The 25,836-nt window shown below is 43.7% G+C and overlaps 1 protein-coding gene across 4 annotated transcripts in view; it reads left to right on the top strand.

Annotated features, from left to right (window-relative positions):
• SON (SON DNA and RNA binding protein) overlaps nt 1-25,836 on the top strand; it is a 1,246,872-nt gene that overhangs the window by 130,388 nt on the left and 1,090,648 nt on the right. For all 4 annotated transcript variants that reach the window (XM_069636251.1, XM_069636250.1, XM_069636252.1 and 1 more), the window contains one exon: nt 10,053-10,222. In XM_069636251.1, the coding sequence (XP_069492352.1) occupies nt 10,072-10,222 (151 nt within the window). In that variant the 5' untranslated portion in view covers nt 10,053-10,071. The remainder of the gene's footprint in view (nt 1-10,052; nt 10,223-25,836) is intronic.

The following is a 25,836-nucleotide window of genomic DNA, read 5'->3' as shown; positions in this document are numbered from 1 at the left end:
ACGTTTATCTTTCTGAAGGCCTAATGTCAATCAATGTACTAATGCTATCGTAGCCAGACCTAACTTTCATGAATCCCACTTGACGCATCAATGAGACTCCCAAAACAACTGCCCAATCTATTTGCCAATATTTTTGTGAAGAGTTTAACATCACATTTAATAATAAAATAGGCCTATAGTTCTTACGTTCTTTACTATCAATACCTTCTTTCGGTATCTCAGTAATCATGGCCTCAGTCATTGAACGACATAGATCTTCCCCTCTTAAAGAATTAAACAAGTCGCACAAAATCAGAGCCTAGAAAGTATCACATTTTCTATAGAACTCGACAGGCAACCCATCCAAACCCGGAGATTTCCCCAATTGCAAATGCCGAATGGCCAATGTGACCTCAACTTCATTTTCTGCTTCTAACATTCCCTTAGCTGTGTGCACAGTACAATTGATTAGAGAACTATGTTTACTCATTTTACATAATTCTTAATATTTTTTAATTGTTCCACAATCTGCACTTTTCAACATAGTTCTATAATCACAATGTAATATCAGTAAGTCAATCTATTGCATCTATGGCCAGTATATCGCTAACATTCTCTTGCATAATAAAAGCCTTTGTGGTGGATACGGACGTGGCCTGCGGTCAGACATGAAGCTAATGTCTGGCACAAGGCAGACACGCAATTAATACAAAGACCTATGGAAAGAAAAATGGTCAAAACAAAAATAACAAGACCATTTCCACCCAAATGTTAACATGAAGGACGTTAAAGATCCACCAATGTCTAATGTACCCGTAGGAAGTGTGCTTGGTCTGCAATATTCTGAACAAAAAGATCTTTCTGTATGAGCCTGCTTGATCGACGACAGGGTGGCATTGGGGACAGGGATTATTTGTACCAAACAAGGATGGTGCTACATAGGTGGGTGGTTATTACTGATTACTAACGCACGAAGAATCCATCCTAACTACTGCATATACAAACCCTTTTGAACAATATTGTTTTCTTTTCTCTGACAGAAACGGAGATGCATGGACCCTTTCTGGGGTGAAATAGTAAATCATGGTTTGGCATAGCTTGTGTATGGAGCTAAACAAAACAGCACACAGGTTCCAACAGGACCGGTTTCATGGTGCTTAATTGCTCTTTGGAGTGTCTTTGTGCTACTGCACCCATAAGTAGTCGTTTTAAAGATGGCGTTCTTGACAACCTGGTAGCTGTCCCTCGCGTTAAGGGATTCCTCTTCAGTTTGTAGTTCAGTCGCTGTTGATTCAAACTTTTCTGGATCTCACAATATACTGCCCCCCTTCCCCCACCACCCCATTGCTCCAGCAATGTTTTTGGGGCTAGCAGCAATAATGCAAGTGTCAAATGTCTCAGCAGAAGAGGGGGTGCTTTCAGCGCTGGACATGGCAGGCCCTGGTGTGGGTAACAAATGGTGCTCGCTTTATACGTGAGGCGTGGTCCCAATCCTAGCAGCCATAATTTACAGCAGTCTGAGTGGTTTCCAATAGCTGCAACAGCCCTTTTCACCTTGACTGCAGTCTTGATGCTAGCCGAAAATACTTTGTAGGTACCCAGCCATCTGCTTGGCTGCCGTGTTCTGGTCCCCCAATGGTTTTGGCAAGTTATCAGCAACCTGTTTGCGGCAAACAGATCATGTTTTAGTCAGCAGTAATCCATCAACAAAGGGTAAGGAACAGACTTCGTAAGGAGACAATCCAATACCGGAGTGCACTAATTCCAATACAGTATTAACAATGCACATTATTGTTCCAGACAGTCCAAATCGGAGTAAATACTCCTTTATGAACATTTTAGCAATATTTAATGCAGTACTGTATTTTTAAGGGGAATGATTCTACCCATTTGCTAAACATGCATACTTTCACTAAAGCATTGTTCCTTGTCAGGGAGGCAATTTAATACTCTATTTGTAACGCTTCAAAAGCAAATTCAGGTGGCCGAAAATGTCCTTTTGGGGCGCTCTCATTCTTCCCAATGTTGTAGGATGCACTTAGTAAACTTTTTTTTTTTACTAAAAGCAATTGTGACTGGTCTCGGCGTGGTGTTACTCCAGTGTTGTGAGCAACTTGCACATTCCCGCTGCACCTACATGAGACTGGCCATCAGCATAGGACAACATTAAATGTAAATACATGGGCAGTAATTTCCATTTTCCCCATATCTTGCGTGTCTAGCCAACAACCAAATACATATTTCCCAGTCTTTCAATTCTTCTAATTCGTTGGCAGTAGCCTGACTGGTTCGTATCGTCTCAAGGGTATTATCAAATATGATCTTCTCGGGCTGCGTCATGTGTGGAACATGCATAAAAAAACAGGGGACTGTGCAGTTGCCTTTTCTATTTTGTCAGCAAAAGCGTTCTTTTTCCCACATTTACAATTGCCTTGATTGCGCAGCATTGGATGATGGCTAGTTTCTTTGGCAGGGTCAGTGCATACAATAATTTCTCTCCTTTTAATTATCTGTTAATACACAATTATTCATTACTTTTGATTCATCTGATGGGAGGGGCACTGGGGTGGCAGGATTTAGTGTTACAGAATTGTATGGTAATGTCTGGAGCCATAACGTCGGCTCATATCTAGTTAACCTGTCATTTGTCAAGTGCTGTGTTTGTTTGGTTCAATACAATATCAATCGCATGTGGCCCAGACAATGTAACCTGGTGTCCAATATTATGGCAAAGACTTGCTTCATGCATATGGCTGCAGCTGCTACACCCCTTAAACAATTTGGGAGTGTTTTTCCACTGGGTCCAATGTAGAAGAAAACCATGCACATTGTCTGTTTTAACCTCTTGCTGTTGAGTTAGTACAGATAACGCACAGCCTTCCTTTTCATGTTCAAACAACGCAAATTGTTTAGTATAATTGGGAGAGCCCAAAGCGGTTGCATTACAGAATGTAGATTTTTAAACATCAAAACGTTCTTGCTGAGCAGCAGTCGATGGATGGCAAGGGCACTGGAGTGCTACTCAGTGTTAGTTTTAACAGGGGGTTTGCTACAAGTGAAACATTGGGTATCCACTGCCTGCAAAATGAAATCATCCTTCTAAAACCCTCTGCCATCTTTCTGTGTTATAGGGACAGGTATTTTCATGATAGCCTCTAGGTGCTGAGGGTGTAATCTACACTCTCCTCTTGACAATCGTTATCCCAAATAGGGCACCTGTGTTTCGGAGAACTAGTTTTTTTTTTAGGACAATTTATGTCCCAGTGGTGCTAAAAATTGTAATAACCACACAGTGTAATACTTGCAATGCTCTTGGGTGTCTGCAACGCTCAATAAATCAATGTATTGCAGCATTGTGGTATATGCCGTCTGTGTAAACCTGTATAGCTGTGTTTTCAGTGCTTGGCTGTATATACTTGGCATTTCGGTTAAACCTAGTGGGGCTCTACGGAAGGTGTAGGACCGCCCTTTTACATTAAAGGCAAATAGGTACTGACTGTATTATTTTTGAGGTACGTAACCGTGAAAAAATGTGCTGAAGGCGGTATCAAGGTGAGCAGGGAAGTCACGTCTGGCACCACTGGATACTGTGGTTCTACAATTGTATTTATTGCTCGGAGATCAATAGTCTGCATTGGCCTGGAACACAAAGCTTCGCATCAATCCGTTTTTGCACAGGAAGACTTGTGCTGTTGCAGGGGCTCCCTGCAATTTCTTTTAAAATCCCTTTTAACTAGAAAATCCTGTATTATGGTCTTAATTCCTTCTAACCCTTCCGTGGGTATCTTATACCGAGGAATTTGGGGGTAATACCGCACCAGGCTTCCCCCTTAATTTCACCGGGTCAATTACCATACATCCTATATCATTGGATCCAGTGGCCCATATCACAGCGTCCTCCCTTAAGTTCAGGTGGCAAATGATTAGTAACAGTGACCAAACATTTGGAAAATGATTGAACATTACATGTTAAGTACACTCCATCTGGCGGGCAATATATAATAGCATCCACATGTTTAAGCAAATCCATTCCCAACAGATTTAAAGCACATTTATCAGTGACAACAAGCTGAGTCATGCAAGATAGAAGACATGTATTAAACTCTATGGGGTCAGATATTGGACTTTGGACTGGATTGGTAGAGCATCCCCCTGATGTGTTTACATTTCCGGGGAGGGGAATATGGGGCACTAGTTTGTGGGAAACTGATGTTTTGGAGATACCTTTGTCAAGGAGGAATGTTGCCCGTTTGCCTTGCACTGTAGCTTTTACAAATGGCCCCTTTGAATCTGCAGGAATACCTATGAACCCATTTCCCTCTCCAGGCCAGCCCTATTCTATGTAGTTCATTGTAATGTATTCATCCTCATTATAATCCCTAGCTCAACATTGCTGCCCTTGCCTAGGGTCAAAATAATTGTGCTGTTGCTCATTTTCTTTTATTGTCCCAGTATTTATGTTGTGCCTGGCCTTGGTCCTTCTAAATGTTCCTGTCATTCCTTGCCTATAAGATGGTCCGCACCCTCTCAGCGCAACGGACACTTCCTTATCCAGTGATCTTCTGCCTTGCAAAAATGACACCTAGTGTCTATCATACCTGCTACATTACTTGGCGGGGCACTACCACCTTTTACTTCCCTATACATTCCTCTTCCCCCTTTGCAGATGTGTTACCTCTTCCTCTTTCTGGAAAAGCCTGCTGCTTTAGTGCCCTTGTTTTTAATTCCTTTTTCTTTTTCTTCTCCCCTTTATCTTTAGCTTGGCGGTTTGCATAATACTTAGCCATAGTCAATATTTGAGCAGCACTTTGGGTTGGCCAGTTGGACTCCTATGTTAGAATGTAATTTTTTTAAGTGAGGAAACAACCCTCTAGCAAAATGTGACTAACGCTTTTTGCCCCTGTGAGGTAGCCGTATCTATCCCACTAAATGCGGTAAAACCTTCCTTTCACACTATTTTTCAACTGACCCCCCCCTTCTTCCTGCATGCAAGCCGCCATTTTATTTTAATTTTCTTGTGGGAAACTAGTTGCTGGATACCTGTTACCAACAGTGCTGGAAGAGCTGTTATTTCGTCTGACAATTCCCCTGTCTCCTTACTCCCCTGCCCCAATCCTTCCTTTCGTTGGCTTCCTCTGTCAGCTCATCCCACTTATGATCGGATCTGAACTGTCTTGCATTCTGCATTGGCGCCAAATAGCTGCTGGCAGAATGCATGAAAACAACTGATCGACATCTTCCAACGTTAGCGGGCCTGTTTTATGAACCCGGCCCTTCTGGGTGTACCATTGTTCTTGATTTTGTCAAATATCTGGATTATCTTAAGTAAAAATAAAATCCGATTCCAGGTGGCATGGACCTGTTGTGTTTATCAGTATCAAACCCAGGCACTGCTCTCATGGGGAAACGTTTGAGTTACCATAGATTTTATTGGGGCATTTATGATCCAAAATAAAAATGTTGACACTATTGCAGTATAACAACAAACAGGGTTAAGTTGTTGTGGAGAAACAAGGGAGGGCACGGACAAGCCGTTGGTTTCCTTTGAACCGTTAATAGGATAAGACGTGGTAGCACAAAACGGTTTTATAGGAAAATATGTTTAATTCATCAGAGTTTCTAAAGCAAAGAACTGGGGGTTACAGATCCTCAAACTCAAGTGCAAGGGGTGACGAGTGGCAAATCCATTTGGGTTGGTACATAGCTGTCCAGAATTGAGGATTATGTCCAGAACTGAGGATTAGATTCTGTAGCTGTGTAGTGGTGATACGACCTGGATTAGGTCATCTGTTCATATTCCGTTTCCTGTGTGGATATTTTATTATTCCCGTGGGTCACAGAGAGTCAGAAATACTTGAGGTCCAACAATTGGAAATGCACAGACTAAAGGCCAAGTGGTGAGGGGAAGCTCTTCTAAAAATTGCACTTTTTTTCCATCTGGGTGTGCACAGAAACGGTTGTTATCTCACAATATCTTTTTCCTTTAAGTGGAGATATTTGATGAAGGTCATGAGGGCCCACATGACCTGTGGGGTCGACCGGTTTCAATGGCACTCATTATTAAGGCCATCTTCATCAGGACCGTCATTCCATAGGGGGGTTAATCCGAAAGTTTCAGAGTGTCTGAAAGGTGTAGGGGTACAGAAGGAGGGGGGGGGCAGACAAAACAGGGGGAAAGACAAGTGAGAAATACGAGGGGCAAGGGCTGAACAAATCTGGCCTTAAAGAAAACGGGGCAGAGTGAACTAAACCTTACCCAAGGAGTAAGAGGATCGGTATAAATCTAGTCCCAATACAATGGAGGTGAACGTTACAGAAAAATGCTGGTGCCTGATACCGGTGTCTATAATGCCTCTTCAATGGGGGGCAGGGGGGAAGGGTGGGGTGGTGTGGAGGGACCCAATTGCTCATGATAATCACTAATCACACACTTTATTTTTTTTGGTGGAAGGCAGACCAGTTTTTACTTTGATCGTGCCTGGGCTGTAACTTATGGGCACACATGGGTTTTGGTTAAAGGTGGTTGATGCACTAAAACTGAGTTGCAACCAGTGCTCCAGATAAGATTTTGGAGGTGGGAGTATTTTACTCAGAGTAAATGTGATTTTTAAGAGTAAAAATGCCTTTTCTCCTTTGCAAGAGTAAAATGTATGCGACATCCAGTTGACGTGTGCAAAAACTGTATGGAAATCATTACTTTGCTGCAGCTTTCTGCATTGTGACACAATATACCTTACATTATTTCTGGCCATTTGATCTCTCCTGTATATATTTAAATGTTGAAATCACAAAAACTTAGCCAATTATATAGTAAAGCAAACATTGTATTGTGTTTTGAGATTCAGTAGCAGAATTGCCTTTTGATGTTTAATGAAAGTCCTAATTTCCTGGAGCTATTACTACCTAATGGTATGCCGTGTTATGATACAACAGTGTAGAGAGGCAAGAAATCCATGCTAAAGTCTATATCTAATCTAGTGGTCAAATGGTTATTTATATAGCTCTTTTGACAAAGCTCTGTGCATAGAACATATTTATCACAATTACCACAAAACCAAAGTTGGTACTCCTTTATCGACCTCGAAAGGATGAAAGGCTGAGTTGGACTTTCTGGGATTCGGGCCCGCAACCTAAAGATCACGCACAGAATGCAGCGACAAGTGCTCAACCGGCTGAGCTCTTATTGGTTAACATCCTTCAGAGGTTGGTTAACTGAATATCGACTGAGGTATAATAATCACTGTACCTATATGTATGACGAGCCATTCATGAAGCACTACATAAAGTTAAATAACTATTTGTTTTGTAACAGAGCTTGCACTTCCTTGAGTCAGTTTTTGGATGTTTTAATTGTAGGCCTGAAGATTTGAGAGGCTAGAACACCTGTGATCAGTGTAATAACACTCACCCTTGAGCAAAGAATCTGCTGCCACTGACCATTTATAGTAATGTACCCCATTGACTGCAAGGTTGAATGGAGTAAAATAGACTGTTCATTATCATCATTTTACACACTGTTTTTATAATTGGAGTGTGAATAAAATTAGAAGTGTAAAAATGATCTACCTTCGCATGATTATGCACACAGCACTGGAACTTTGAAAAATACGATTGTGCAATACTGGTTTGCTTTCACTGGAAAAAAGCATAACGTGTTGAAAAATATGAATTCTGATTTGCAACTTAGTTTTCCATCTCATTAGTTATACAATCCTAAAATTCTAGGAAAACATGCCCCGTGCTTCTGAAGCTGAATGGAAAGAAACCATTCCTTTTATCAGTGTGCAATTTATTTTTTTTGAAAGGCTTCAGAGAAATGCATTGTTTCAGAGGTGGCTTGCAATTACATCCATGTAGATAAACATCAAGAGGCCTTCTGGGTTTTGTCAAGTAACCCGACATGTGCACTGCCCTCTGCTCTAAGCCTGTCTGTAAATGTACCCAGGAAAATAATAAAGCTGTCGTATTTACAAGACCTGGTACCCACCTTATCTGGAGGCCTGGTTGCAGCAGAGTAAATTGTACATTCCTTTTCTCCTCTTTAATTCCTCACAGATCCTTGGATAATTTCTTCTGCAGCATTTGTCAGTTTTCTAATTTGTTCGCTTTTTTGTTTATTTTGTTGCTTTTAATGGTTGATTCACATGTCCGTGTGATCAGTGAGCAGGTGAGGGCAGCACTTCACTGCTAAATAAGAAATTATTTAGCATATTTAACACTTAAATTCATGTTTACACTACATCGCAATTTGTAGAATTGAAAGGGAAATATGGAGAACAGAAGAGATTGCCAGATGAACCCCAAAAAAAGTAGAGGTGTGGTTGAATAATGCATGGTTTGCCATTCTTGTGAAAACCTCCTTGGACCATTTTTTATTTTAAAACTAAAACCCATTGATAGTTTTGACAAACCGGAAATGAACCACCGTAAGCCATTCAAGCTAGAATGGAGACCATTTCTTGTGAGAATAATACTGCCCATGACAAAGGAAAGAATGTTTTCTGGTAAATATGAACTCCAATGTTGTGAACATTGTCATGGTATATTTATTTCTAGGTTCAGACTGGGCTCCAAGCTTTTACTCTAACAATGTGTCTATACATTCACAGAATGGTTCAAATTGTGGTAGGTCACAAAAAACCTTTATAAAATAGTACGTCTCGCGCATGCATCGGTGGCTAATTCTATGCGATGGAGGTGGGCTGGGAGGTAAAATAAATTAACATGGTGTTCTAGAACCACCATTCTGGATCGAATATAATCCATAATTTTCAACTGTCATGATAATCTGGATGTATGTGTTTTGATAACATTCTTGTCAGACCAGCCCTCCCAAGCCCCAATCTAAGTTTTAGAGCCTTGTCTAAAAGCACATGAGGGAGACCTTTTCCTTGTTTCATGAAGTTAAACTATGAGATGTGTTCTTTTTGACCACCATAAGAGTTGTCCTGCTTAATCCAGTTATGTGGAGGGATTCATCGTTAATGTGCCTCTAGCGGATGAACCAGGCATAGATAACCTTAAAGGTTATCTGTTATATAACCTTAAATTAAATTAAATTATAAGGTTATATAACCTTAAATGTGACTGGAATATTTATCCATGAAATGGCCAAGTAATGTTGATGTATCAGTGTATGGAAGTGCTAAATTATCCTAGTGTGGTGTCCGCTTCAAGAGTTGAGGTTGGTACAACTGCACGAGAGCCTATCTAGATATGACATGGGTTCTAAAGAGGATGCAGAGTTTGAGACTTTTGACTTTGAAATAAACCAAAGGATGCTTGTGTGCTGCTGCCTTTTATCCGCTGAAACAAACATTGTCTCTTTACCACTGCGGCCTACCCACAAACACCATCCTAGTATGGCAACCATTCCCACCCAAATGCTATAGCTAATTAACATTACACTTGTCCCCCCTCCCTCCTCCCTCCCCACCCATCAAAATGTTATTGCTGAATGAGGTTTAATAAGAGTGCTAGTATACAAGTATTGCAAGGATATAGCATGAAACAAAACATTTTTCCTATCTTTTTTGTTAGATTTAAATTCATGATGTCCCCTTCTGTGACTGAACGACCTTTGCAAATAGATATTACATGCATCGCTTTACAGCAGTTGACGTTATTTTCTGTTTTTGGGAGAACTTTTCCTATCTTTGTTTCCATAGCCTGCAGCTTTTTTTATTTGACTTGGCCATCTATGGTGTTCCCTGAGATTCTTAATCTGATTATTGTAAAGGTTTATTTCATTTTCAGTGTGCCCTATTCCTTCTTATTTGGGCCCAGTCGTACCAGATTTCATTCAAACTCTGGAGGCGACATACTGTAAGGAGTTGCGTTTGCAAGGGGAGGGTTGGATGAAAGTGAAGTATGACTTCTGCAGTTGTAATGTCAATCAATTGAAGTTAATAGTGCATATCAAGCTCTGACTGGTTTGCTTATGTGTTCCATCTAGTCATCCTGCTTTATGTACAGGAATGAAAACCATAATGTTTTTTTTATGAATGCCATGTTTTCTAAATTGTTTTGTGGTGCTGAAATATTTTTACAGTTCTGCCATTTTTCCTTGTTAGTGAAACGTGTGAATCCCAAATGAATGGTGGAGACATCCAACCGGTGGTTACTGAGACCTCCACAGATGACGCAGTTCTATGTGTCACAAGTGTACAGAATGAGCAGGTTCTGCAGAAATTGGAGGGAGTAATTTCTGAAACTGTAGATTCAGATCCACAGCATACTTCAGGTAACGTTAATAGGTTTACCTTTTCTCAAATCATTTTTGTATCGATTGCTACAATAATTGAAACTGTTTCATAGGGAAACGAAAATGGAACAGTCCACCAGCTGCGCTCTAAAGTGTAGTCCTTTATTTCATTGGGCAAAAATGGCTAAATTAAACATAAGTTGATTTCATACGTTTAGGAAGAAGTTAACTGGCTCTTCTGATAAAAAAGGCACCACAAATGGATCAATTGAACTGTTCGAGGTGAGCTTGTGCATTAAAGAAACACATTTATTGATGTTTGAGACTTGGTGTTATGGTTTATTTATATTGCGCGCTGAACCCGGAGGTATGTGGGCGCGTTACAGGTAGGTTACAATTACAGGTTGCACACAAGAAGTTGGTCAATTAATGCATTAATACAGCAAGGAACAGACAGCACAATACTTAGTGTGAGTCAAGCAAGCACGTTTACCAAAACAGAAGTAAGCATTCATTTGTCCATGGTACTTATTTCATTCACTAGTCTTCAAATAAAACATGTCCTGTTCTTGTTGTATTTCATGTATTTATCTCCTCCTTTATTCTGTTACTGCATGTACACCATACTTAAACGTTTCGAAATGACATGGCATTAGTCATGTTTCATTTTTTAAATTGTCATGTCATGTTTAATAGATGTGATGAATGTGCAAATACGCATTTGTATACACATGGTCGCATGTACTGTATCTTAAACCTTACCCAGCATGCAATCTTATCAAAGGCAGCACATTTGGCTACTTTTTCTAAGGCTTGAGACGTAGGTGATGAATTGTGCTTTTTGCTGGTATAGATTTAGGACTGCGCACAGCAGCTCCGTTATTGTACCTGTTCTTAACATTGTACCCTTGCTGCCATTTCAGTAAAAAAGAGTGGCACAGTTCTCTAGGCTAAGTGTACTGATGACCCCTAGTTTATTTTCTGACTCTGGATTATTGTACCTTTCATTTTTCTCTGACCACTGAATCTCTTCAGATTACAATAAATCCTAGTGTTGCTTGTCTTTATCAGCTTTACACTTTAGCATTCACAAGATTTCGTTTTCGGTTGGATACAGGTTTAGGTTACCTCTGCCATTTGAAAGCACTGCACAAGAGAACCGATATTTCCATGAATATGGTGGTTCTTGCTGAAAATAAAACCGGCACAAGCAAGAAATATATAGTGTGAACAAAAACATCAACTGCCTTGCCCTCGAATAAAACACTAACACTTGCCTCGCTTCCCATTGCAAGGGATCATTGGCGGCTGGTCTACTCTTCCTCGAAACAGTCCAGTGGTAAAGGCTTAGTGGGCATGTGCAAAGCCCACCCTTAAAAGTGCTTCATGTTGGCCTCTGACTTCTAGGTGTGGCTCTTGTTCCGCCCTACTCTCTGGAAGTCCAAACACAAACTGTTCAGCCAATCTAGTTGGGAATCTGTGAAAGCTATCCTGTGATGACCCCAATCACCCCTTACTACACCAACGTCTGAAACGAGTAGCGTCCTTGCAGGTCCTGATCACACTCAAACCACTTCGTAAGGTGATTACATCTTCCCGGTGAGTTCCTATGAGGGTTACTCCAGACTTGATCTAGCAATGCCATCTGGAATCTAATCCTTAGATTACCCACCTTCAATCCCCTGTAGCTCGCCTGTCACTGAATCACTACCATAGCCAAACTGGTGAGTCCACAGAATCCTTGACTCACTGTACCGTATGTCCACCACAGACCCCATCACATATGTTGTAGTGTGATGGCTGTCAAATTTCATCTTCTGTAGTGTTGGCATCTTGGATGCTAGAAATCTTAATTCAGCCCCTCCATCCCGTATTAGTTGATGCCCATCTGACTTCCCCAGACACTTGGAGGGTCGACACTTGGAGGGTCCTGAAGTTAGACCAGAATTCCTGCTCCCATCACAAACTCTTATGGACTCCTCCCTGTTCCCTCAGTCAAACCGAGCTCCATGGTTCCCACTCCATTGATGCTTATCATGCACAACCCAAATGTTGACTTTCTCGGCCTTCACCTAAATAGGTTGCACTCCAAGAATACATATAAAATGTATGTACTCTTATCCAAGCAAGTTGATACTATTGACTGAAAACCTTGTCTAACACAGACGTGCTGCAGTTGTCCGAGTCAATTCCTGCTGCCTACGGTCTTTAAAACAAGCAGATCAAAAAGGCAGCGGCATTGTGGTAGTCTAAAGAGTTTGCCAATCTTGCATGATTGCCAAATACAAGCTGTGGGCTTTGTGAAACCTTACTTATCAATACCCAACACATTGCAATTTAGCTATAAAGGCTTCAGGCCATAACTGCTCCTTGCTTATTCCTTCAGAATGGTATCTTATTCCAACATGACTTTCCTTGCAACTCCAACACCTGCATTATAAGTTCCTTTGAACCCATCATCTGTTCACTAATTGCTAACATGGAAGCCCGCCATGCAACAGCCAAGACCCTTTTGTATGTTCTTAAGCTAACTGTACCACGTACTTTCACTTGGACCAGTTGCTTATTGCTTTCCCCATATAGCCATGATAGTGATAACCTACTGGATACACCCTTGCTAATGTTCAGAGGCTTCAGATGGGCAGAATCCACCCTCATCCATCAGGGACGACCTGGAAAACAAGGCAGCTCACGATTGGGACTGCTGCACTTGTCCATGGCGTTCCGTACAAATACGGTTGTACTTACCAGGATTTTAAAGTTTGAAATCTGAGGCTGAGAACATGAACTCTTACTAATATATAGTCATCCAGGCCACCCAAACACTGATACCAGAAGATCACAGGGTGTGGTTCATGGGGGTACCTTTCCGACCACCCACCCACCTCGCTCTCGACATGCACCTGAACACACTATTCTAATTTGATTCATCAACCTGTCTTGGTGCACTTACACGGGCGACTCACTTCATGCTCAGGATATGCAGACTTTCAATTGCCCTCGACCTGGCAACATGCATCCAGGCAGTTTACTTCTGAATGCCGCCTAACACCCGCCACACCCCTCCTTAGTCCAGTTATGACCAAAATGAACCCCTGATAACCTATTCTTCTAAAGGAAAACGGAAATGTTAGTAATTATTTGCACCTACTATTCATGTACATTAAAAGATGCATGCTTGCTGCTTCCGATCGGGCAGTAATAATTTCTTCCTCTTAGACGCTACTGGTTTAAACATATCCATGGAGCTGTTTGTGTAAGGGGAAGAAGGTGCTACATGTCTGTTTTTACTATTTTTTTTATAGGAGATTCTGGTTTGCTTGTCTGTCGGCAATGGGTGTGACAACCATGCAGTCATTTGAAGGTAATTCAATTCTCTGGGGTAAAGGGAACCAGTGGAGCTTGGCGAAAGCTGAGATGATTTGTGAATGTTTAGATAGGTGGAGGATGAGTATGGCTGCTGTTTTCTATGGCTTACAGGGATGGCAAGTGTGCTGTTGGGGGCGGGGGGTGTCTAGTGAGGAGGGGTTTGCCGTAGTCCAGCATTGATAGAACTAGTTCTTGATCTGCATTGCAGAAGTAGTCCGGAGGAAGGATGTAATAATAAAAAAACTTTGGGCTTTTCGTTTAACAAAGTAAGTGTTTTATTTGGTATCCACAAATCGTTATCTAGTGAGCCACAACCAATTTCTCTCAAATGAGACGTTAGTATTGGGTCTTCAGGACAAGTATCACTCTTGTTTTTTTCAAATATACATGAATGTTGCAACCAGAAATGCTCACTAGCCTCAATTCCGAAATGCAAAGGTGCACAAATGTATTATTGAACATGACCTATACTTCCTATTGCCTTAATTAAAAAAGAATATATGCTCACTGCAACCTTATTTATCACGTTAATCACCCTCCATTTCCAGAATGCAAAGGTTATTCGATATCATCCATTCCAAATCGAATTCAAACTAAAATTGTTCTTCAGCATTTAGTGCGATAGAATTCACTCATGCCCCATACAGAACACAGGACTGTCGGAACAATTCAGTTAATTGCATCATTTCACGTAACGTTCATTGTTTCATTACAATGTCGGCCGTCTCTTGCTGTACTATACATAGGGTCACCTAGTGAGATCTATTACAATAAATAACGGGACTTACTTTTATATACAAACATTAAAGGTACAAACCAAATTCTTGTACACTTACTACATTGTGATGGACACCTTGGATCCATTCTGTTCCTCTTCTATTCTTCAATCATGTGCAGGTTGATAAGTTATTGCTGCATTAATTAAGTCAACATTGTATCACTTCTTAGTCTTACGTCCCGTCCCCTTTCCTCCATACTGCATGGTCGTCCCTTCCTAGGGATGGGAGACGGAACCTTTTCCACTAGAAAAACGTTCTTTGGGGAGGCGCTGTTGCGCACATCGAATATGGCTACCTAAGGGGAAAGCGCCGGCTCGAAGCAACCCTTTTCTCCAATAAATCCTTTCATCGCAGCTCCAGAAGTAAAAAAAAAAAAGGAAAAATCAGGTATCGGAGGTCTGCAGGCACATCCCCACGTAAAACTACATAAATCTTTGGCTGGACTGGCGAGATATCGCCACGGAAGCTTTAAGTGGCTGGGAGGCCTCTGCGCAGCCGCCCGGCGGCTCCACGAGAACATCGGATTCAAGCTGTGCTGGGGGGAAGGGCGCCACGTTGCCCGCGGCGTCCGAGGACCAGAGGCGAAGCGGAGTGGCCGCCTCGCCCCAGAGCGGCATCAATACCAACGCCAGCTACCCCTAGAGTCCTGCAACGGGAGACGCGGGCAGGAGAGGACGAAGGGAGAGAAAGCCGGAGGACGCTGTAGTAGAGATCCCCTGGAAGCAAAACAAGGTAAACCCGGATCACCTCCCGCGGTGTCAACTACTGGGTTAATATAAGCCCTCAAGTCTGAAACAAATCCCTGCAATCCTAACACGTCCTGAATAACGGGCACAAACAAGCAGCCCCCGCAGGCAAGACTCCATCTATCCTAAGGACGCTACTAGGCACCTTGATGAGGCACTAATCCAAATAGACTTGGGAATAAACCTGGGGGAATCTGATTGCTAATGAAGTGGCAGACTTACTCCCAGTACACGTGCAAACATCCGGAGCGGGGACGTGCATAGGGGGAAATACCCCCACCCCCCCCCCCCCCGGCTTCCCCTGTGCGACATCACGTTGGTGGTGCTACGTGGGAGAGCACAGTCCACCCTTAAATTGTAAGCTACGACACATGGGCTGCAGCGAGAAGAGGGGCACGGGAGGGAAAAAGACGGGCCCAATGGATACCTTCACCAGTTAGCAACCGCACCGGTTGGCCGGGGGGCGCCACAAGCACCAGATAGACACAAAGGCCACGCCCAAGCCGTACACCCGTCACAGCAGCGCTCAGCCAAGGGGTGTACATACGGAGGGTTCAGCGACTTCCAAGAGTGGAGGTCCAGGCAACCGGAGTGTTCACTGACTCCTCATCGGTGCAAACAATAAAAACCGGGGGTGTGTAAGGGCTTTTTCTAGTCCCCTCCTCTTCCCCCCCCCCCCTCCCTCCTCTGCAAAAGCCTCGGAGGTAAAGAAGGTATGACACGTCCCTGCAGGTCCACGTGTCTCCGGTGGGAGGCAGGCTTGCCCTCCATGCACAGTTCTGGCATCAGAATTTTGCGGACCCCTGGATCCTCTGTTGTATCCATGGGTCCGCCTACCTATCCCTTCCTCTCTTCCTCCTGTCCCATAGATTGGTTCAGAAACTCTTTTGGCAGAGATCCAGTCGCTTGTCAAGAGCCAGGCAGTGGAGGAACTCCCAGCGAGGCTTGGGCTTCTACTCCGGGATTTTTGGCATTCAGAAAAAGAAACAGGCTGGCTTGAGAGTTGTGCTGGACCTATCCACCCTTAACCTCTCCCTACCTCTACAAAAATTCAAGATGGTTACACCAGTGCTCCTAGCAGAGACATTGTGCAAGGGAGACTGGATGTGCTCCCTGGATCTGAAGGACGTGTTCTTTTCTACGATTCACTCATGGGCCACCATTTCCAATACAAGCTACTTCCCTTCTGCCTCAACTCGGTCCCCAGGGTCTTTACCAGGATAATGAATACAGTGGCCCAGGACCACATCTGCAAAAACATAGGTGATGGCTGGAAGGTTTAAAATGAATCTTAACCACTGGCAATGCTCTGGGCAACCCTCCAGACAACTGTTATTCGCCTGCCACGCCATTACTGAAGGGGAAAGACCATATGCAAATCAGGCTTGGCCCCTCCCCAAAAGGGGCAGCCCAGCCCGAACTACTAGGTCACATCCCCAGGACCACATCTACCTGTACCTCGACAACTGGCTCGTCGGGGCTACATCTCTGGAGTTGGTGCACCACACTTCCCACGCTCTTATGAACACATTCCTTGACCTGGGCTTTTCACTCAATCTCAAGAAGTCCCAGCTGCAACCTACGCAGAGACTGACCTTCCTGGAGCACATCTGGGACACGTGCTCAGAGTACCCCTCCCTCCCCCAGAGGACAAGATCACAGCCATCAGGAGGTCCGCTACTCACTTCCTCCGCCGAGAAGTGACATTGGCCTGGTGGTACCAACACCTAATGGGTCTCATGGCAGCAGTCCTATTGGCCGTACCCCACACAAGACTCTGGATGAGGATACAGCTGCACTTCACAGCATCATGGAATCCGGAATAGGGCTCTCAGGCGGAGATGATCAAAGTTCCTCCCTCTCTTCACCCGGATTTAGCAAGGTGGTGCAGGGTCTGCAATCTGTGGACGGGCAGGCCATTAAGGCAGTCTACCCCGCAGGTCACCATTACTACGGACTCCTCCCTCTAGGACTGAGGTGCGACTCTGGACAACCAGTGTCCATGGAGCCTCGACCCAGCACGAGTACTCTATCAATTGGCTGGAACTAAAGGCCATCTGGCTAGTGCTCGGACTTCCTTCCGGTTATTGGGGGCAAGGTTGTCCTGATTCAGACAGACAACTCGACCAGCATGCCCTGTCAACAAGCAGGGAGGGACCGATCCTCTCCACTGTGCAGACTAGCAGTCAGCATGTGGGAATGGGCCTTGGAGAACATCTACCTCACGGATGTCCACCTTTTTGGGGAGTTCAACTGGAGGCGGATGGGCTCAGCAGACTGTCTCCGAATAGCCACTTGTCCACTCCCACAGTTCTGTGGGAGATCTTCAGCAGATGGGGGGTGGGGGGGGCACCCCCAGGTTTACTCTTTGCCTCTTGGGACAACAAGAAGTGCCAACAGTTCGTGTCCTCTGAGTGACCCGTTTCAGTGGAGCATCATGACTGCATACACCTTCCCACCCACACCGCTGATCCACAGGGTGAGAAGCAAGCTAAAGGAGTCTTGCCCCCTCAGTGTAATTATGATGGCTCCATGGTGGCCAGCAAGGCCATGGTTCTCTGAGCTGCTCTGCCTCTCAGACCACCCGTTCACCTTCCAAAGGTCCCAGCAGATCTTCTGGTGCAGCAGGGGGGCAGGGTCATCCACCCTGCGCCACAGAAATGAGCCCTCTCAGCGTGGGTTCTGAGCAGGTCACGCTAGGGCACTTCAGCCTTTCACAGGCTAACCTAGAGATCATACAGTGGGCCAGGAGAAGGGCTACCAGGTCCCAGTATAAGAGCAAGTGGACCAGGTTCTGTCACTGGGCAGACTCTTAAGATATTGATCCCCTTACATGTACGTTGGACGACATGCTCTCCTTCTCTGCACACCTCGCCCACTCTGGTGTGCAGCTTGACACTTGGTGCACTTATTTGGTGGCCATAGGAGCCTACAGAGACTCGGAGGAAGAGGTATTTTCCTCTGCCACCCGATAGTCAAGCATTTGACAGGCCTCGCCAGACTTTACCCATGCATCAAGAGGCCACACCCCATGTGGTATCTCGATGTAGTGTTGGGCGCCCTGGTGCAGAAACCCTTGGTGGCTGTGGACAACAGGCTGGTCACCATTAAGACGGCCTTGCTAGTTGGGCCTCACTTTGGCTTGCAGAGACAGCGAAATCCTGGCGCTAGTCGCCACAGAGCCATATACTACTTTTCACAAGGATAGGGTAGTCCTGCTGATACTTATGTTCGTACCTAAGGTACCATCCGCTTTCCATATAAATGAGGAAATGGTGCTGCCTACTTTCTTTGCTGACCTTAAGGACGAGGCTCTGAGGGTTCTGCACTGCCTCGATGTCGGGCGCACTCCAAAATTTTACTTGGACAGGACCGAGGGCTTCCGCAAGTTGGATGCACTGTTTGTCCCCTTCGCCGGGGTCAAGGCCTGGGTATCAGGCATCCAAGGCCTCTATAGCTTGATGGATGGTCTCGGCCATCAAAGAGGAATATGAGGGGCAACATAAGCCACTTCTGGCTAAAATACTCGCCCATGCTGTCAGAGCCTAGGCCATGACCATCGCATTCCAACAGCAGGTTCCGTGGCAAGTCATAAGCAGGGTGGCCACCTGGGCCACCCATTTGGCTTTCTGCAAGCATTACTGTTTGGACTCCGGCTCTAGATCAGACGTGGCTTTCGGACAGGTGGTTCTCAGAAACCGGTTTGCTTAAGGAGGGTCTCCTCTCCACAATGGGCTACAATCAGTTGTAATCGCCCATGCAGTATGGAGGAAAGCGGACAGAACCTAAGAGTAATTATAAGTTATTCACCCGTTCCCTTTCCTCCATATGTCCCACCATCTCTCCCTCCCACCCCCCCTAATAAAACTGGTGTCATTAGGCAATGTTTAACTATTGTCAACCTGTCTATGGGAGGGACTGAGGTGTCAAAGCAGCGCATGCTCCCAGCGCCGCACCCCTGCGTGCCTCTTAATTTAAAGGGTAATTAGGTTTTTTTTCTAGTGAAAAGTTCCGTCTCCCATCCCTAGGAAGGGACGCCCATGCAGTATGGAGGAAAGGTGACTTAAGGACTAAGAAAGTTAGTCACTATGGTGAGTAACTTATACTTACTGAGATCTATTTTCTAACTTTTCCATAGGCTTACTGTTCTTTTATCAGCAGACATAATTTTCTATTGGTAATGTATTTTCCCTCAGCATGCATGCCTCCCGCACTGTTGTGTTCGCATTGCTGTTGATTTAATTTCCTTTTTATGCATAATTATGGCTGGCTGACTCATTGTTTAGACTATTCTGATTACACACGTTTTGTAGCGAGACTGCTTTTTTTGTCCTCATGGCGGCCATCTTGGGCTTGCTCTGACAATTCTCTTGCGTCTCTAACCTGTTGTGCATGTTGTACATGGTACTAATACTCGAACCCATTTTTTTTTTCTTTGTTGCTATTAAGTTGTTTCTAAGTCAATTGCTGTTAATGCGCAATGCGTCATGACTGTTCACTAGCTCATTGGCGAGAGGATTCTAATTCGGGGCTGAATCTTAGTCTCCTAGACCTGCAGGTCGTAACTTCGTCCCACAAAGTGGATGGCAATTGACTTTACAGAAAGAAAAACAGTGCACACGTGACTAAACATTGCTATACTGGCCACATACATTTTCATAACAGTGAGAGCTAATACAGCTTAGATTCTTTTCAATATCAAAAGTGAGGAAATAAAAGCCAGCTGCAAGCACCTTGTATTTCTTTTACAGTTCTACATCCGGGCAGTGCATGTGTGAACTTTTTTCTCTCGTTTGTGGCACCAAACATCAAAAGCACTGGCTAGGTCTGACCGCCAGCAGGATGTCACTTGTGCAATGCCTTGCATGTGCAGTCATATGTCACAAGTGCTCAAAAATATGGGGGAGGGTGTGGCGGGCTGGGGCTCATTAACATGAGCTCGAAGTGACATCACAGAAAATGAACAGTTCGAAGTGTAATATGCATCAATTGGCCTTTCCTAACTGAAGACAGTGTATTTGACAAATTCGCATTTGCCTTTCACAAAATGTATCTACACCTATAAGAGAGGCGACGTTCCTGTGACGTTGTTATAGAATTATAAACTGTGTGCATTTTTTTTAAAACCCGTGAATCTGTATAGAAACCTATAGGAGTGCATCCAGCACGCTTCAATTTGGCAGTGTGGGTAAATGTCTGGTCTGTCTACCTGACCTGTATCCAAATCCGGATTTCGGAGCAAAGCGAACTCATTGCAATTTAAAGAAGTACACTTTTTTATTTTATTTTTAGCTCTAGCCCTAAAAATCACACAAGGGGAACGTCATCCACCAAAGTTTATCTCCCACTTGTAGCTTCTTGTACATTGGATTCACTGCAACTAGAAAACATGGTTTCTGAATCAATGTTTGTTTTCTTTCATTCCCGATCTGCCATCCAGCACTTTCCCCATACATTTACAGGCAGTTTTTGGATTAGTAAATGTCCGCCCTAGTACATCCGATGAACGCTCACTGGGGGAGGAACGGTGGCCGAGGGGGGAAGAAGGGGAGTAAGTCCACGAATAACCCATAGTAGGGGCATGCACGCCATCTATAGCAGCTCACTTGAGTCATGAATAGTACAAAAGTTACTTCAGTGGGAGCAGCCTAGCTGCTATATAAATCGTAATGTTCCACTGCAGCAGACTTGTCGTTCCTATCGGCTTATCGCATTTCGTTCTGATGCCTTTTAGTGACACGACCATCAAGGGAGTAGTGACAAAGGGCAGCACTCGTGCCAGGTTATCTTTGTTGTGACACCAAATGAGGGCGAGGCACATTTCTTTGGACCTGGCTGTGGCCTAGACTGTGGCTCAACTTTGGAACCACTTGGAAAGAAGAACAGGCCTCGACCACAGTCCAACACAGCGCTGTCATAACTGAGCGCATCCTCTAATAACTCTATGGTGTCGTCATGTGCTCCCCCGGCAGGGACCATTGCTGTCTTTATCTGCAGGCATCTCCACAGACATGTGTCTGGGGTGGATACTGGGGGCACAAGCAGATAATATTGTTTTGTTAACAAAAGGTACAAGATGAAGGCAGTCGCACCTATCTTTTGGCACGTTACCTGGAGTAGATCGATCGATCCATCCATCCATACACTATACGATATTACCTCCTATCCCCAGGATGTAGCCCAGGGGTCTCCAACCTTTTACGTTAGCTAGAGCTATTTGTAGTGGAGGCCAACAGTGGAGAGCTACTAGCAGGCGATATCGGGGTGGGGATGTTTATAAACTTTTGAAATTTTTACAATATTGTTTTGGCCTGATTATTTCCCCTCTATAAATAGATGGAATAACATGCCTTCACGATTATATTAAGAACTTCAAAAACCTCTTTGTTTCAATGTATTAGCTGTCTCATAAACGGACAGATATTTGTTGGACTACCACACAAATAGCCTGTAATTTTTGTGCCCCTTCCTTTGCGTTTTATGCAGGCTTTCTACATGCTGGGCACACTATTTTCCAAATGTGCATTTCACACTTCCATTAAAAAAAGCAAAGTAATTTCCAAACTGAAAAATGCTGCTTGCGTTCACTAGTTTTCTTTGAAAAAAATGTTGTCGGACACCTCACATACTATGTGTGCCCCTCTGTTTTAGCACAGGTTATATTTATAAAGATGTTAAATGCTTGTCAAACGGGTTAATCACAAATAAATGCTTCTGTTGTGCTGACAGCAGTTTTTAGAAAATGTAACTGTGGGTTCATGGGTGCCAAATTTTGATTTTCATTACAGGGGCAGAAATATCCCCACCTCCACCCTGAATATAAGCAAGCAACCAGCACAACCCATCCTCTGGTCATTTGCCCTTAATATTTACAAAAAAGTGAATAGTGAAGGGAGATGGGTGCAAATAAACATGTAAACTCAGCGCACCTTATACAGCTTCTGATGCGCCCCCACATCTAAAGTGTCCTATGGCCTTTCTTTCCTCCGCTTTAACTCAGGCTGAAGCCAAAAAAAAACATATGCACTGCACAACTTCTGCCTTTACCTTAATTTTGGGGTGAGCTCTTCATAATGTGCTTCTGGATGTATGCTGTGCAGTGCGTAGGCTGCAGTGTACCTTTTCTTCTGCATAACTGCCAATGAATTATTGCTTTATAAATCATACACTAACTCGGAACGCCATTGTCATTACACCTTTTAGGATTACATTGTAAATGCCTTCGCTAACATTACTCCAAGACTGGGCTAATTTGCTCATTGAAACGCTGTTGATTAATGACGACAAAAGGGCAGCGCAAGACGCCTCTTGTATTTAGTTACGTTCCCGGCTTCGGGAGCAAAGTCTGTGCTTCTAATCTTGTCTTGACTTTTTGAATATGTACTTGGGGGTCTCGAACTCATCACCTTTACCTCCTTACCCCACTCCTCGAAACACTTCACCCCACATTTTCCTCAGGCACTTGGCACTGTGCACATAATAGATGACTGGCATGTTAATGAGCTTCCCTCCTCTCACCGTAACCTCGTGGCCTGCGGTGGTTTGCAGTCCCTCGGCAGTGCAAGCAAAAAAACAATGTTCACTGTTTGTTTTCCCGCAGGCTTTCCGATTCCTGGCTGAATCGGACGTGCCAAGAACGCGATCCACAGGTTCATCCGGCTCCTGAGCAGTACATGAACCCGCCAAAAACCAAACACAATTAAAATGCAGGAGCAGCAGGATTTCATATCGATAGCTCGTTTAATGTACCAGAGGATGTACAGTGATTTTCATTGCATGGCACACACTGATCTTGCTCCAGCCCTTCTCACATCTCCAGCAAACAAGAATGAGCTTGTTCAAGCAAAACAGTGTCGTTGGGGCGCACAAGGCCATCTGTGGTACTACAGTAGGCCGCAGAAGCGGATCGGATACTGACATCTGTCAGTGAATTTAAAAGCAGCTCCACGTGGCACAAGCAGCCAGCTCCCCGCCTGCAAGCTAGACGACCAGGGTTCGCATTCTGAACACGGACAATCTCCAGCCCGGGCGACTGAAGAGGCTCAGGCGAGCTACTGGTCACTCGTGATCGACCGTTTGGTGATCTCTGATGTAGCCTAATCACCCACTGCCTTGATGACTGGTAGTAATGCATTAAATGTTGCATGTAGTGCACTGCTGCCACCTAGTGGCTTTAATGGATAGTACAATACATTTTACTGACGGGTTGAGGAGGGAGAGAAGGTGGAGTGGAGGGTCTTCCTAAAGATGCTGGCCTGCTCGGGCGAGTAGAAAAAGGTTACAAGACCTTTCCAAAAAATACTCGACAATGCAAGCGGGCGAGGGGATTTTGCAAGCCCTGTAATTACTCGCGCATTGTCAAGCCTACTTGTCATCACATGGTGGCCATCTTTAGACTGTCCGCAATCGCATTCTCTTAGGTCTACATATACCGGTTACCAATGTTAATACACACACATTTCTGTTGACTACATAGATCAATAATTAACCGCTTATTTTCTAGTTATTGCCAGATACATTATCCTTTCTCTTATATCTTTAAATGTCATGTATAATCCTAATCTCTCAAATCGCAAGACTAAACCATTGGATCTGTTCATTCAGACTGGTCTTGTGAGTTTGTAAATGGTAAATCAATTTTTTGTTCTCTGAATGAATAATGCCTCTACAGTATTACTGCCTCTGGTTGTTCATCACTGGTTTTACCATGCACTATTCTAAACTTTCTGCATTATAGTTTTTTCAATGTAATGCTGTGCCAAGGATTGAGTTCTTTTCTGTGTAAATTTTAACAATGGTCCCCTTTTCTGGTGGGGGATTTTTCTCGACATTCTTATGTAGAGGTGTGTGCATGGGCATTTAATTGGACAAAGCACTTGTTTTGTCTGGCAGTTAGTGAAATGTCTTAATCCCCAAGAATCTTTTTATACAAAAGATTTTATATTTTTAGCTTATTTACAATGTATACATTGTCCACATGTTTAGTTGCCAGTCACTGGTTGCATTTCCCAAAATTAAGCTCTCATGTGTGATTCTTTGGGTTTATGGTCATTGCATCGAAAACTTTCCAACACGTTTTTTGCATTGAAAATTTAGCATCAAACTTCAGCATCGAATCCTTTTTTTGGAGTGGTCCTCTTCAACCCCGTTTTTTACCTAAAAAAAAAAGACACCATACAAAAATTGACCCTTTACCACCCCATATATGCATTCGATGGTAACCTTTTTGATGCAATTACCAGATACCGATTCTTTGAAATTTGAATAAGTGCATACCAGTTTTTGCTTTATGCTTTGTCCTCTTTTAAAGGCAAACAACGGCTGTGGTAGAGCCGGGTCCCTGATGTTCATCAAATGCCAGTTTTTGTTCACAAGTTGCCTTTTTTTTCCCCTAAGGTGCGAAAATGTAGTTGCACATCAGTCTAATCTCAGGATGAGGTATTTTTGTTGGATTTAAGAGACTCTCGATCAGCATACCAGGCTCTTCTGTATGCTTGATTTGTAGCTCTTTTCCGATAGCCCTCTGCTTTAAATTTGGATTTCAGATGTTTTGCACGCGCTTGAAAATCTTTTTTCGATGTAAAATTCCTTCAAATTCTAAATAATTGTCCTACTAGCAAATGGTTAATCAAAATTTCCGGGTGACAACTTTCAAAGTGTAATGGGCTATTTGAAAGTTGTCACCCAGCAAGTTTGCAGAACATTTTGCCACTAGAACAATTCGTTAGAATTCGAAGGAATTGTACATCCAAAAAGATTTTGACGAGCATGGAAAAAACATCTGAAATCAAAATTTGACAGAACGTGGCTATCTGAAAAGAGCTATAAATCACACAGAAGGCCTGTAGGCTGATCACACTCTTGAATCCAACAAAATGATCTTGTGCTGAGAATAGAGTGACTACATGCTCACTTCTTGGCAATAAAATGAGGCAACTTGTGAACATTTGATAAGCTTCAGGGACCAGGTTTTACCAAAGCCATTTACCTTTAAGAGGACATAGCATGAAGCAAAAACTGTTAGACTTAATTAGATTACAAAGAATCGCACACGACCTTTCTCTTGCTAAATGCAACCAGTGATGGGTCACTACCCAAGTGGACAATGCATACATTGTAAATACAATAAGAAGGTCCAATCTTTTGTATATAAAGATTTTTCAAATGAATTGTCTTCTTCCACACATTCCTCATCTTTTATATATCCCAACCAGTGTCTGCTGCTTCGTCAATGTTCACAGCAGAGGGTGCTGTGTGACACTGATCTCAGCAGCCTCAGTCCACTCTTGAGTATGAAGTTGGTGTGTATATAGTACGCCCTGTGCATGTTATTTCAGTTCTGTTTTTCTGCATGAACAGCACGTTAAGACTGTTCATGTCTGCTGCCTAGCAGCAGTTTTCTCTACTCTGGAAAAACAGGCTTCGGATTGTGTCTAAGATGTCTATCGCTGACCCACACCGTATTTGCCTTTGCCTTGAAATTGACATCTGTTCCTGTCAGTCCATGACAGGGAAGGCCGTGAAAGAGGAAGAGTAAACTCGTTTTGGGTAGACCCCATCCAAGACCCCTTCGACCACTCCTTCAATGAGGTCTTCGACAACAAGTTCAAGGGGCGTTACACATCCTCGTAAGCACTCGAAACACTCAAAGCGCTCTCGTTCCAGAAGCAGTTCCCGGCATTCTTCATATTCGTCCCCCCACAAAAGATTGGTGAATTGTTTGCGCTCTTCATCTTCAGGCTCCTTGTCAGATCGCAAA

Source organism: Ambystoma mexicanum, chromosome 7p (assembly GCF_040938575.1).
Source record: "Ambystoma mexicanum isolate Mex_15411 chromosome 7p, UKY_AmexF1_1, whole genome shotgun sequence".
In the NCBI taxonomy this organism is placed as follows: Eukaryota; Metazoa; Chordata; class Amphibia; order Caudata; family Ambystomatidae; genus Ambystoma; species Ambystoma mexicanum.
The sequence above is the reverse complement of the archived record's forward strand: the minus strand, read 5'-3'. Positions and strand labels throughout refer to the sequence as shown.